The 13,837-nt window shown below is 47.7% G+C and overlaps 1 protein-coding gene across 10 annotated transcripts in view; it reads left to right on the top strand.

Annotated features, from left to right (window-relative positions):
* ZNF618 (zinc finger protein 618) overlaps positions 1-13,837 on the top strand; it is a 173,579-nt gene that overhangs the window by 138,408 nt on the left and 21,334 nt on the right. For 5 of the 10 annotated variants that reach the window (XM_065648304.1, XM_065648301.1, XM_065648302.1 and 2 more), the window contains 2 exons: positions 3,083-3,166; positions 4,291-4,347. In XM_065648304.1, the coding sequence (XP_065504376.1) occupies positions 3,083-3,166; positions 4,291-4,347 (141 nt within the window). The remainder of the gene's footprint in view (positions 1-3,082; positions 3,167-4,290; positions 4,348-13,837) is intronic. The other 5 variants (XM_065648310.1, XM_065648309.1, XM_065648308.1 and 2 more) reach the window with 3 other exon arrangements.

Genomic DNA, 13,837 nt, shown 5'->3' with positions numbered 1-13,837 from the left:
CTTGCAACGACTTCTTCCAGTTTCGTATCTCCTACAAAGGCAGAAAAACTGGGAGCCTTCCCAGGTCAGTGACCAGATTCATCTGAACAGTAACTGGGAGATGGTTTCTGCCAAGGCACTTTTTTCCCCCGCACTTCTCTAATCAAAAAGTATATCAGTACATTGGGTAAAAACGTTGAGCTGTTCTCTTCCTGTATGGAGGAAAGACTCACATGATGCTTGAGCCTGGTAGGTTGATCTTCAAGAAACTAATATTAGTCAGGGGGTCCTACCCTGTCTATCTGGTGGCATCATTTCCATGGTGTCCTGTACAAAAGCAATCTGAGCGGCTGCTTGAATTTCTGGTACAAAAGCATTGACCATAACACCCATCAGGAAGACAGTCTCCAGAAGGGATGGATGCCTTCCCAGTGTTGCACTTGGAGGTGTTCCACGTGGGCCTGGGTAATCCCAGAGACGGTGCAGCACCGCTCCGCTGACAGTCTTTGCACAGACGCTCAGCAGCATGGCACTTACATTCTCTATACAGGTAATTTTGCTTTGCATGCAAAAGGTTCAGGTATGAGGAGAGAGAGAAAGAAAGGAAGGAAGGAAGAAAGAAAGAAAGAAAGAAGAGAAAGAAAGAGAGAAAGAGAGAAAGAGAGAAAGAGAGAAAGAGAGAAAGAAAGAAAGAAAGAAAGAAAGAAGAGAAAGAAAGAGAGAAAGAGAGAAAGAGAGAAAGAAAGAAAGAAAGAAAGAAAGAAAGAAAGAAAGAAAGAAAGAAAAAGAGAAAGCGAGAGAGAGAATTAGCGTCAGCTGTCCTGTGTGGGAAGGACATAGTAAGTCCAAGGAGCTGCATTAAACCAGCTTTTTTCTTAGTGCCAGACTTGGGAAAAAAAAAAACCAGAAAAAAATATAGGGGATGGGGACAAAACTACTGCAAATTTTATCCAATGTTTTTGGAGACCTCCAACTCACTTGTGACATACACCAGGATTTGAACCTGGGTCTCTTTTTCCCACTGTGTTCTCTGATGTTCTAGTTACTTAAGACCTCTCATTCCTATTATTTATCTGTCAAGGGGGATGGACTAGACAACGTCTCCAGTTCCTTTTTAAGCCTGTTTTATGTGGTTCTGTTTTAACTGATTTAATTACCAAGTTTTCCTGTTCTCCTGCATTTTAGAAAGAGTCAGGAATGTAGTAGGTAGAGAATTTGAGAAGCCTGCTCAGCACTTGGAAGGGTCCGCTAAGGATTGGCTGGACCAAAATTCTTGGGCTGGGAGCTTCATGCAGTTCAGGTCTTTTCTAAGGACATCAGACATGAGCGCGTGTGTCTGAGCCACATTTCAGCACAGAGAGGCTGGGAGGCTGCAGGACCTGGGGCCTCTTTAGGAGTCGTGACAGCAGTTCTGACCGCTCCGGTGGTCTGCAGAAATGCCGAAGGAAATAATGATCTAATATCAATTTTCAACAGCCCCTGTCACTCCTGAATGAAAGACTTCTGTGTCCCCACTCCCTCCCTGTACAATTTGCTGAGCCCAGCAGAGTTTTGCGAAGCCACGTTCAGATGAAGCCACTGGGTGACAGTGGGCTCTGTGAATGAGTCTGTGCAGCATAGACCATACACATCAGTTTGGCCAGTTCACCTTTCATTTGTTTTGTTTCCTTTTGAGTCACTAGGGTAAATATATTTGCCCAGATATTGCAAACCCAGTTGAAGTGAGATCAGACCTCACGTAGTGTGGCCAGCAGGCCCAGGGCAGTGATCATCCCACTGTGCTGGACACTGGGGAGGCCAAAACTTGAATCCTGGGGTCAGTTTTGGGCCTCTCATGCCAAGAAAGCCCTTGAGGTGCTGGAGCAAGTTGAGAGAAGGGAACGGAGCTGGTGAGGGGCTGGAGCACAAGTGTGATGGGAGCGGCTGAGGGAGCTGGGGGTTCAGCTGGAGAACAGGAGCTGAGGGGAGACCTGATCTCTGAACTGCCTGAAAGGAGCTTGGAGCCAGGGGGGTCGGGCTCTGCTCCCCAGGAACAAGCGCCAGGACCAGAGGAAACGGCCTCAAGTTGCACCAGGGGAGGTTGAGGTTGGATCTGGGGAACAATTTCTTCCCCAAAGGGCTGTGGGGCATTGGAACAGGCTGCCCAGGGCAGTGGGGGAGTCACCATCCCTGGAGGGGTTGGACAGACGACATGCATTAGTGCCATGGTTGGACTGGATGATCTTAAGGGTCTCTTCCGACCAAAATGATTCTGTGATTCTATTTGTGCTGTTGAGCTTGTGCTAAGGGTCACCAGCTTGAGAAGGGTGGGAGGCACGTCAGCTGTGCTGTACAGTGACATTTCAGGACACTGCAGCTACTGCCAGGTCAGGAACCACCTCTGCCTCCTGGAGGAGCCCTCCCAGTCCAGTTACTGGGAAGTAAATTGCCCTGCGCTGTTGTTGCAGCGTGCGAAGCAGGTGATCTGCCGAGGGCAGCGGCCGGCAGCGCGAGCACAGGAGCAGGAGCCGGGCCGGCTGCTGGGCCGTGGCGGGGCTGAGGCAGCGAGGCCACTGTTGGGAAGCACGGAGGGTCGGAGGATCTGCTGTAGCTTCTCCAGACGTCGTGGGCAGGCGCTGAGCCCATCAGTCCTTCACCTGGACGTTGCAGGGAGGGCGGCTAGGAAGGGAATGCAGGCCACGGGGAGAGCAGGCACAGGGCTTCTGTAGGTGACACTACACATTGTGAGGACCCGAGTTCAGGCTGCAGACCTGCTCACCTGTGCCAGAGGCTTTAATGGCTGCTCTTTGCCTTAAGGAAGAGGAAGGTAAGGGTTGGGTTTTTTTGCAGGGAAGGAAGCCGTGGCCCTTCTGGTTCAGTCAGGACTGGTGTTCATGGGCTCCCTAAGAGCCAATCCAGGCCATCTCAGCCAGAAGGCATTCAAGAAAAATATCTACCTGTTATCCCTCCAATGAGTCTGGCCCATTTGCCTCCAAAATGAGGTATTTGACCTTTCTGCTTTATTCAGGGTTTGTGGCGCAGGAGCACGTTGTCTTGCCTGCCGTCTGTCTGTTTCCATGTCCAGTATTGACCAGTCACCATCCCTGCTTTGTTCTCCACCCAGCAGAAAGTGCTTTCAGCAGGAGAGTGGAAGGCAAAGCGCAAAACAACTTTGAAGAAACAAACAGCAACTCCCAGAACTCCAGCGGTAAGTGTGTTCACCCCCTCCTGCTGTTGCTTAGCACATACATGCCCCTCCAGCACAGGATTCTGCAGTGATTGGTGATTGTTGGTATATTTGGGGTAACTCCTTTAGGCTTGCAGGCAGGTAGCCTTCCTGGGGTAGTACCTTCTTCTCACTGCTCCCCAGGTTCCTGGATCTCCAGAGCCTGTAGAAAATAGTGATGTGAGGATCCTGCTCCGAAGGTCCACATACTTTAACACAGATTTTTCAATGAGGAGCAAAGATGTAGAGAAAGGGGAATACGGATGGAGATAAAGCAGTACTCGTTCTTTGTGCATCAGTGAAGTCCTTGGGAAGTGAAGCCATTTGTAACAAGCAAGAGAAGTTTGAGCACTATGAGTAGAACAGCAGTTTGGATATTACAGCAATGCAATGGTAAATGTGGCATTTACATGTCGCTGTAAGCAGAATCCAGCTGCTTGTGAATTTGCTATATGGAGGTCACGCATACCAGATGTGCAGATGGGGGACCAGAATGCATGTGCTAGAAGGAATTCAAATTTACCCCATTTCTGGAGTTTGCTTTGAGTTTTAAGTCCAAGTGGTGGTAACTAAATATAACCACTGGCCTAGAAAATTTTGGTTAGGTACACCATTTATAGAGTTTTCTTTACAATATTCTTATCCTGTGTATGTATCCTCCTGCCTTCAAGTGGGACAGTGCCATTCTCTTGCGCTTGCTAATTGGAGCATAAAGGGCAGACCAGATAAAATGTAATTTTGGTGTCCTAATGCAGAGGTAAATAACGTGCCAGCAGAAAAGGCTGGCCTCCCTCCATTCCCCGTTCAAGAGTACCAAAACACATGGTGTTTGCAACGCTGGTAGCTGGAATGGACAGGTAAGGGAAGAGATTTCTCCCTGGAGCAGGTTCCACAGTGTCTGTTGTGGGGGTTTATGTCTGCCTCTGAAGCAAATATGGGGCTTTCTAGAACCATGTTGAAAAGGAATGAAGTGGTGTTGGAAAACCCACGTGCAGTAGCAGAGTGGGTGATAGCAAACGGGAAGAAAGTTGTTTGTTACTAAAATACCGCGTATTATGTTTTGGGGAACAATCTTGTACTAATCCAAGCATTCACCACAATTACAGCTGTTCATTCGGGGACAGAAAAACCTAAAGAAAAGCGATGTAAGCAGAATCCATCAGGTGAGCTCGTCTCTGTGTTTCAGGCCCTTGTACTCTTTAGTCCTGTTCCTCTTGGGTGGCAGCAGGGGGCTGCCCACGTCTGCCTTCAGTCAGCCTGCCCAGCCCGTTCGACATGACACTAAATGGTGTAGCAGTGTCATGTAGACATGATACATGTCTATGTATGTAGTCGTGTAGACATGACGCAAAAAAAAATTACCTGCTGAGAGTTACTGGCCTGACTTGCTGCTCTGAAAGTGGCCACTTGCCGCTTGGCCGGTCTGCTCCTCATGTCTTGACTTCTGTGGGCAGTATGAGTGGTTTGTCCAGAGCTTTTCAGTGCACATCTTTAAATGCCAGTATACCGTTTGGGTTCCTGACTCCTCTGGGGACCTTTGAAAGCAGCAACCTTAGATTGTTCCTTTTTTATTCCTGTCAAACTCTTTATAGCCTACACAGGGATGACAGAATTGTCTCCCTTCATATCAAACAGTTCATCCCTAAACCCAAGAAAGCTGCGCTGTAAAACCTTCTGGTTGCAAAATTCCTTTTGTTAAGTTTTGCAAGAGGGGAAATGAACCTGTATCATGGAGTGTGGGGTAGGAACCACTGACAAGAGTCACACGCACACACAAAAGAGTGGCTGTACTGAATAGTCCGAGACTTTAGTTCTGTCTGAACTGCTACTAAATACCCATTATTGCTGTGATACATCCCACAGATCTCCGTGCCATCTCCTCCTACCAGCTCACATCACGCTCATCCTCCTGAATCTGTTTCTAGCTGAACTACTACATTTAAAGCACATGAGTAAAAGCTCAAAGTAAAAATCAAAACAAAGCCAGGAATTCTTAGAAAATGACTAGTGAGTTTTATAGGATTTGCTGGTCTTATTTCATTGTGAGAAGTGCTTCTGTCTGCACCACACGTATGGGCAGTTTATTTTAGTGGCTCACTTAGGGCCTGGCGGGCTGCAGGGGGCTGCAAGGTGCTCACTCCTACTTCTGTTTGCACCAGGAAACCTGAGGAACTCGAGTGGGCAGCTCAGGGCTGGTTTGAGGGGAGCTGGGCTCTGGCTGGCAGCAGTTCTTTTCTGCATTAGGCAGCTGACACACTCCTCAAAGCCGGACTGGTGCATGTGGATGTATAAACTTCTTCCCTTTTCCCCCTTCCCTTATCTATCCAGCACCTTCTTTTCTTTCCCAGCCTGTTTCCCCGCCTTGACTCCATCTTTGTTCTGCTTCCTATGTGTCCTATTCAGTGCTCTTTTCCAGCTCTTGCACCAAGCCATTTCTCCTCTTTTATTTCTTCGCGTTCTCAGGAGTCAGTCTAAATGTTCTCATTGATAGGAACTGCAGTGAGCATCACCATGTCATGGTGTGGGTGGCACTGGTGATTAGAGAGGCCATGGAAAGCTCTGCAGGCATCTTCGTACTTGGGAGTCCAAGCAGAGCTCTCAGTACCTTCCTTTTTGAAAACCTGACATGTCCTTACCTCCCCATTTTCCTTCCTTCCATGGCTGTGTTTCAGCAGGTGGGACAAACTCTGCGTGGCTCAGTATTCACATGTGTGGTGTGAACTCTCGGGAGTAATTCTGGCATTGTTGGCTTGTCCTCTCTTGTGCTCCAGCCAGCAGATCTCACACAGGCAGCGAAGCAGATGGAGATTGTGTGGTTGAGGATGACAGAAGGACGGACACTTACATCCTCCCCACTCCCATCTGCTGCTTATCGCCAAACTCCTGCTGCTGTAAAGAACAGTCCCCAGGTTTGGGAGGTAAATGCATGTCCCAGTTGAGCAGCCTCAGAGCTGTGCGACCTGCCCTTGTTAAACGCTTGAGTCCTTGCACCACTTGCTTTTTGTGGTTGTGAGTTTTGTGTCACAGGTTCGCTTATAGTGATAACAAACAGAGCAGTGGGTTTTTTTTAGGCCACCCGGCCGGGTACATTATGCTCTTTCCCCATGTCACAGTGGCACAGCCCACTTCGTGTCTGGAGTGAGCAGGAGGATGAGCAGAATGGCAATGTCAGCAAGGAAAGCCACCTAAAATAGGCTTGGGTGCAACTCTGTGGGGAGTCCCGAGTGGGAATGAGACGACTAGAAGGGAAGATGTTGGATTCACGATGTCTCTTCCCTGCATCCAGCCCAAACCCTTGTCATAATGAATGCAGGTACCTGGTATCTTTGTCCGAGTAATGTGGTGTCTTAGTGCCCACAAAACAACAACGGTTCCTGTTCTCTGTGGCAAATGCTGCTCTGTGGCTGCGTCTGAGTCCATCTACTATAACAGCAGAAGGTCCTTTTCCCAGCAGGGCATGGCGGAGCCGCAGAGCGGATGGAGAAGGACGGTTTAGCTGCTGTCCACCTGACCATTGGGAGAATGTCCTCTGTGTTAATAGGAAGAAGTCTCCATAACCCCCTAAATTTGTTTTTTTCATGAAATCTGGGAATTTCACAGTGCTTTAAAAATAGTATCTGCTAAAATGTGCAGGTTGCTTCTTTGCACCACTTCTGGAGCGCAGGCAGCCACCGCAGAGCTCCCAGCTCTCACGAAGCTGGTGGTTATTCAGTGCTGGATAATAAGCAAGGTCCAGAAAACAATTACTTGACTTGATCCCAAAAGATGGAATTGACTCATTGCGATGCATAAGCTGGTAATCACCTACAATTCTGTAAAGCCGCTTTCAAGAAAACCCTCCTTGGTGGGCATCATTTTTCTGAGTCTTGACATGTGCAGGGTTTTTTTGTACTAAATTAAAAAAAAAATATTTGAAGGCGAGCTTGTGAAATACTCTCCTTGCAAAAGCTGGAGGTTGTCCGCCTGAGCACGGGAAGGAAAAAGTCCCAGAAAGGGGCAAATGCATGTGTGTGACCTGCAGCCCTTGGCATCGACCATCTCTAATTGAGTGTTTCCAGCATAAACCAGCCTCGATCTGGTGGTTTGGATGCTCTGGGTGACTTTAGTAAAATGACGAATTTGCTGTTAACACCACCTGTAGGCCAAGGGGGGTGCAGGAAATTGTGAGACGTTAAGGAAAAAAATCAAAGCGAAAAGGCAATTAAAAAGTTATTTAGTTTAATACCTTAAAATACAGCCATCAAAAGAAAAAAAATAATTGAAATTGGCAGTATTTATTGATGTCTAAACTTGCTAAATGTTCTGAATGTGAAAGAGACAACATTTAAAATTCTGTAGGGAATTGGGAAATATTTTTAACTTTCAAGGTTGATTTAAGCTGTATAAATGTGTCTCAATTTCATCTGCTGCATTAGGTAACTATTACTGTCATAAGTTCCAGTGGAACAAATTTTAGCATGTACAGTTTTTAAAATGTCAGTGCTTTTCATTCATATTTACACAGGGAAGCTTTTCTTTCCAGCAGTGTTTATTTCAGAGTGGGTAGGGGGGCAAGGGAAATATCTTTTTTTTTTGATCCGTTCATGCCGCCAAGCTGACCTGAAATTGAGACCAAAAGTTAATTTCCTCCTTTCAATTAAGAAGTAAAAATTTTTTTAAAAGACTGCGAAGTGTCAGTTCTCAAAATTTAAAGGACATAGGACCAAATTTTAAACACACACTTGGTGGGATTTTCAGAAATGACAGACTTGTTAGTCGGTCATTTCCTGATCTTATATGCTATATTTCTTTTTAGTGAATCAGTTCTAAGTGCAGAACATTTTTCAGCAGTATACTTAATTTTCATATGTATGCAGCACACTTAAGATGGTTATATTTAGCAAGTGAAAATGTACATAAGCAGCATCCTGCAATATATTGTGGTTCCTAATTCCCATCCAATTGTAGCATGGAACTATTTCAAGCAGAACGATAATTAGAAATGTCTCGTTCGCCACTTGCCACGTAAACCCAATATTTTTAGCGTGTGTTAAACCTGGTTGTCTCTCAGACAGAAATAGGTACCATGTCTTTTTCGCTTAGCAGCTGCGCAGAACTAACCTTTAGCTTTATGGAAAGCAGCAAAAAGGCAGAGTGCAGATCAGCGCTAAACCGATGATGTAAATCTGTGGGTCTGATGGGAGCAGACGTGATGTCTGCTCGGGGCCCCTGCGCACCTTCTGTCGCAGGAACGGTTCAGTCCCTCCTCTTGTCCCTCCAGCGCCGCGTCCCGTGCGCTCCCTGATGGAGCCCAGACTGGGACACCCACCAGCGGCTCCTCCCAAACTTCTGCGGTGAAGCAAATTGCGTCGTTACGCTGAGACCGTTGTCAGCATCGCTGTGTGTTCACAAGACTTGAGTTGATGGATGATCTCGCTACAGAGTAAGGTTGTTCAGATCCTCGAACTGCCAGCTAGTCCAAAAAAGCTGTTTTGCACTGGAAATGCAGGTCGTGGTGCACGTACGGGAGGAGTCAGCCAGGTGTGTTACAAACACTGGCGTCTTCTCTTCTCTCTTGTTGGCGGTACATCCTCTCCTGCCATCACCCTCATCCGATGATGATATAGTACATCCAAACCTGGTAGGATTTCTTCTGGGAGGACATGACTTTTAGGCTAGTATTTTTGGTGGTGTATACAGCTTTAACGCTTGAGGCATGTTAATTCTTGATTGTTGATTGCAGTCTGATGTTAGCACAGCTAGCCCCCTACGCCCCTGCCTCCTGAGACGCACCCGGCTGGCTCACAAGTTATGTCAGCTGGACCGAAGCACAAAATACAATTCCCATTTGTGTGGTTCATCTCTTGGTACATCTCCTTCTCATCTATCGGTTGGTTTGTGCGCGGTACGAGTCTGCTACTGCTGCCTTTGCACGGAGCTGGGAGGTGCGAGCTGCTAATCACCAAGTCTGAGGAGTGAGGGAAAGAGGGGTGAGTTGTTACTCTCCGAGCTCCCGCGTTGTCGTAACTAAGCTGTGCAGAACACAGTACTGACCAAGGGGCAAGACAATTATGCATAGAGCTGCATTTTTCAAAGCAGGTGTGCAAAGATGAAGGATTACCATCAGAGTGCAGTTGTCAACGTTAGAAGAAGAGTAACATAGGACGAGGCTTCAGTTAAGAAAGTGTCATTTTGCTCCATCACATAGATAAGAGTTGCTGTGTCCACTGGGCATTTGCTTGGAGTTGAGGTTGCCAGGAATGAACGGTTTCTTTCTGGTGCCACATTCGTTGAAGTTGTTCCAGACTTGTGTTGAACAGGCAACTTGTAGCCAGGAAGAAAGGTATCTGGGTTAGAATAACCACTCAGCAGCATGTCTCTGTGGGTGAAATCCTGCCGGTTGCTCAGGAGCTCTGGGACACGGGGAAGGACGTTGTGGCAGGAGTATGAGCGGTCAGCAAACTTGGGAACAACCAGCCAGTGATACGAGCTGTGGATTGGAGTCTTCAAGCACAGATGCTGTGCTGGGCTGGGGCTGGACAGGACATGGCAAAAAGGGTCACTGATAGACCAGAATATGGGCAGAAAAAGGTGAACTCCTGCTTCAGTTTTGCCTGATCAGCAAATCCCTAAAGCGAGCCAAATTATTGTTAATCATTCAAACTATGACACTTCCATGACTGTTCTCCGACTAGTTTGCTTTAGTGGAACTGGCTGTGCTAAGACGGGGACATTACAGTGCGTGGATAACAAAATGGTCAATAATAATAAGACCAGAAAAATCCCAAGAGTCTTTCTTCATTTAAAATACTGTAGTAGCAGCGTTTAGCAAGTGGCCTGGACTCCTGTTGCAAACTGACAATGGTTTTCATGCGTATAGAAGTCAAGCATAAGGACGAGGCTGCTTTAGCACTGCTGGCTGGAAAGCAGCAGAGAGTATGTTGAGAATTCATCGCAGTGCGTTATGGGGTTTCTGCCACTGCTGCGGCCTCTTCCAGGTCAAGGTGACTTCTGAGGGGACAGTAAAATGTCGGGTTTTGGCCCTCACAAGCTTATTGCCCCTGGGGTGCTGAAAGAGCCCTTTAAAGCTTGCAGCCGTGGGATGGTCTGGTGAGCATCCTTGCGTTCACTGAATCAGTACACCGCTTCCCAAAGCAGAGGCAGTGAGCACGAAGAGCGAAAGAATGGTACCTGGAGGAGCCTGCCCTGTTCAGCTGCTCACTAGGACCACATGAGGAACCTGTTTCAGTGAAGATCCTCCAGATACAGACCTCATCATCTGCAAACAGCGCTCTTAGCACAATGCCGGGTCACAGAAGCGTGTGAAGTGGTCAGCAGCGTTCTGTACGCAGCTGGTGCCTCCCGTCCACACGCTCACCACGGCACTGTCTGCTCGTGTCTTTGCCAAGCAGCATCCATGCCTTCATCTTCATTCCTTGCTGGCTGGCCCTGCCAGCTGATGCCCTCTTCAAGAGCACAGGTCCTCATCGTGTTGAAATATTTATCACGAAGCTTCACTGTGCTTCACTTAGGAGGTTAATGAATGAAGTTTTCCTTCCAAGCGAACCAGTCCAAGTCTGTCAGCCCCGAGAGCCTCATTCACCGATGCATCAATTCAGAACTTTGGACTTGGGACTGTTCCATAAATGCACTGAACTGATGGCTGAATATTTAACAGTGATAGTTTCTTCCCCTCTGCAGGGGTTTGTCACTCCAGGGCTCACCTGGAAACGGTAGGAAACTGCACAAGGTGTGAGGCGCTGCGAGTCGCTGCTGCTGCTCCCGGGCACCGCGGGGGATGCACGTGGCCCCTGGTTGACCAAGGGCTCATGGAGCATCCAGAGTTTCCATTCCTTTCAGTCACACGTTAAAGAGAGGCAATCTGCAAGGTGTACTCCACAGAAAATGTGTATTCTCAGCCTGAAGTAACGTGCGCTGCTTGGGAACTCTCTCCTTTGGCGCATCATCCAGTGAGGCTAAAACACCCTGTTCTTCCTCCCCAGCTTCAGTTTGAAGAAGTTCCATGGTGAACCTGGAAATTTGCATCTGGGGTCCCCCAAAAAGGCATTTGTAAAAGGCTTCTTACCCCAATAGCTTTTCTTCTGCTGGCCCTCACCACTTGACTGTGCCCATTACTGTAGCATAGGGTGTACGTTAAAATCTCTGGACATTTCAAAATGGGAAGGGAAGATGCAGTTTCCCAGCCATGAGAAACTTGGCAAGGCATTGGGAGAAAATTCACAGCTGGACATGTCGGAATTTGCGGTAAACGGAGACCCCGGTCCTGCCACAGTTAAATCTGGAAGTGCAGAGCGAGGATAAGGATCAGAGAGCAGATGGCAGAGCTGTGTCGCGTGCAGCGAGGTCTCTGCCGTTCTCAATATTTAAATCTCTTTCTTTTTTGCAGAAACCGCAAGTCCCCTGATTTCAAATCCTTTCCCACTTTTACAAAGTAAGTGTGATGGATGTCTGTGGTGCGCAAAGGCGGGGACTTGCACCCTGCAGCCGTGCTGGCCTGCCCGCATAGCATTTTTCATGAATAAATGGTTTTTTATTATGAGTCCCTGTGTCAAAGAACAAAATACCTCATTTTTGTGGCTCTGGTTTTGGATTTAAAAACAACAGAATTCCTTTAAGTTGTTTCTGTGCAGTTCATGACAGCTAGACCATTTTGACTCACTCTCAGCCTTTGGAGAGTTAAGTTTTGTGAAATATGCCAATAATATATGTTCTGAGAGACTGAAAATGAACCTATGCTTAAGTTACATTTATGCACAGGAAGATTTGTCTTCATGGCTCAGCTCACTAAACTCCTTTGCAGAGATAGGTGAGAAATAGGAGCCCGGGGCAGGGTGGTAGGTTTGGGATGGGCAGACACGCGTGGTCTCCGCTCGAGGTTCTGCCCTGCGCAGCTTCTCCATCCTGCAGCGTGTGTGGTTACTGCTTGGCTCGTGTTTGCATTTTAGGGGTGATCATTTCTGCACCAACCTCGTAACCCAAGGCTGCTGTCCCTCAGTGTGGGGCGGCCCTGCGCGCTGCACCCTGAACGTGGCCACGGTGACAGAGGATGGTTGGTCTTTGTCCATTTACAAATCTGAGGAAGCAGTGAGGGCTTTATTCAGAACATGAGATTTCACGCTGGAAGAAAAATCAAATTAGTGCAAACAAGTTCAACAACCATGCTGCATTGAGGAGTCCCCTTTTTAAAGCATGCTTCATAGCACCTCTTTGTGTAGCGCCTCATTTATTGTCTGAGATGGCTGGAAGTGAATGAAGTCCTGTTTTCATGAATCTTCCACTTATTTGATGCATGATGGTGTTTTTCTAGGAGGCTGCTGCTGAGCCACATGTATTGTTTCATCGGTTTGTGTCAAAGGAATGGGAAGATGCAGTCACGCTCTTATTAAAACTAAAACCAATGGAAACAGTGGGTGAAAACACTGAGAAGTTTCCCTTGCAGTTCTGCATTTGTTTTTCATCAAAATGTGGAGAGAAGTGTTGAAATGTGGGTCCTTTCTGGTGAGGCGAGAGCTGCCTGGGGCTCATCCGTTCTTGGGCTGGCTGATGGGTTTCGCTCGTGCGCAGGCAGCCCAGGGCATTTTCTGTTGAAACTCTCTGTTAAAAGCTCTCAACTCGTGTTCACTCCTGGCCTCAAACCAGGCTCTGCTATTTTCTCTGGCTTAGATGTGGCAATGAGAGTTAGCATGGAATGAGAGTGATTTATTTAACCTAAGCACAAATGCTGGTTTTTCTCTCTCTTGGCTTATACAGCCTTACTCTGGAGCCTTGTTCACTGCGTATATATAAAGCACTAATAAAAGTGTCTAATAATAGCCCTGGGGAAAGATGTTTTAAATTGTGCAGCCAACTGTGAGTGTTAGTTCTGTGTGGGTCAAGAGACTGAAGAGGCTTCAGCGGCTGCTGGTGCTTTAGGTTTCTGTGAAGGTGTTTTCAGAGAGTCCCTGGGCAGCCAGTAAGGCTGACACGTTGTGTTCAGGGCAGAGCCAGACCTGTCTCACAAAGAGGTGGGTTTTTCTGGAAAGGCTTCTGAGGAAAAGGAGTGCTTTGTGCTCAGCAGTGAACACCCAGCGCACCACAAACGTCTCTTCTTTTTGGGGAGGAAAGCTCTTTGGTGCTTGATAGGAGAATGAAATGCCATTGCTTGGGGATGCTGCAACACGGGAGTTTCAGACAGCTCACAAGAGGCTGTTGGAAGTGCCCTGGGAGGGGTGTTTGCTGCTCGCCTGTCACGGGTTCATTGTGCTCTCCACTACGGAACCCTTCCACGTTGTGGGAAGACACGAGACCAAGAGCCAGACTCCTCTGGGATCGGCTGGCTGTAGAGTAGCCCTCTTCTGCTGGCAGACAGGACATGTTCAGAGTGACTTTCTCCTTCCAGATTTTCAAATATTTCCGCTGCCAAGTTTAGGCTACAAGCTTGCAGAAACCTTCTAAACCTACAGCAACAACACAGGCCCAAAGAGACAGCGGGGCTCACGTGGCAGCCTGAACTCGCTGGGGGTCCAGTTCATCTTTTGTGAAGTCTCAGAGTCTGTTTCCAGCCCTTCTGCAACAAAGTCTTGTGCATGCAGGTCAGCCGTGTGTGAGAAGAGGCAGGACATGGAGGACAGGAGATGCCCAGAGCCGCCTTCTGCAAGGCTCCTGGCCCAGCAG

The sequence above is a fragment of the Caloenas nicobarica genome, chromosome 19 (assembly GCF_036013445.1).
Source record: "Caloenas nicobarica isolate bCalNic1 chromosome 19, bCalNic1.hap1, whole genome shotgun sequence".
Lineage (NCBI taxonomy): Eukaryota > Metazoa > Chordata > Aves > Columbiformes > Columbidae > Caloenas > Caloenas nicobarica.
This window is presented reverse-complemented; position numbering and strand designations above follow the sequence as displayed.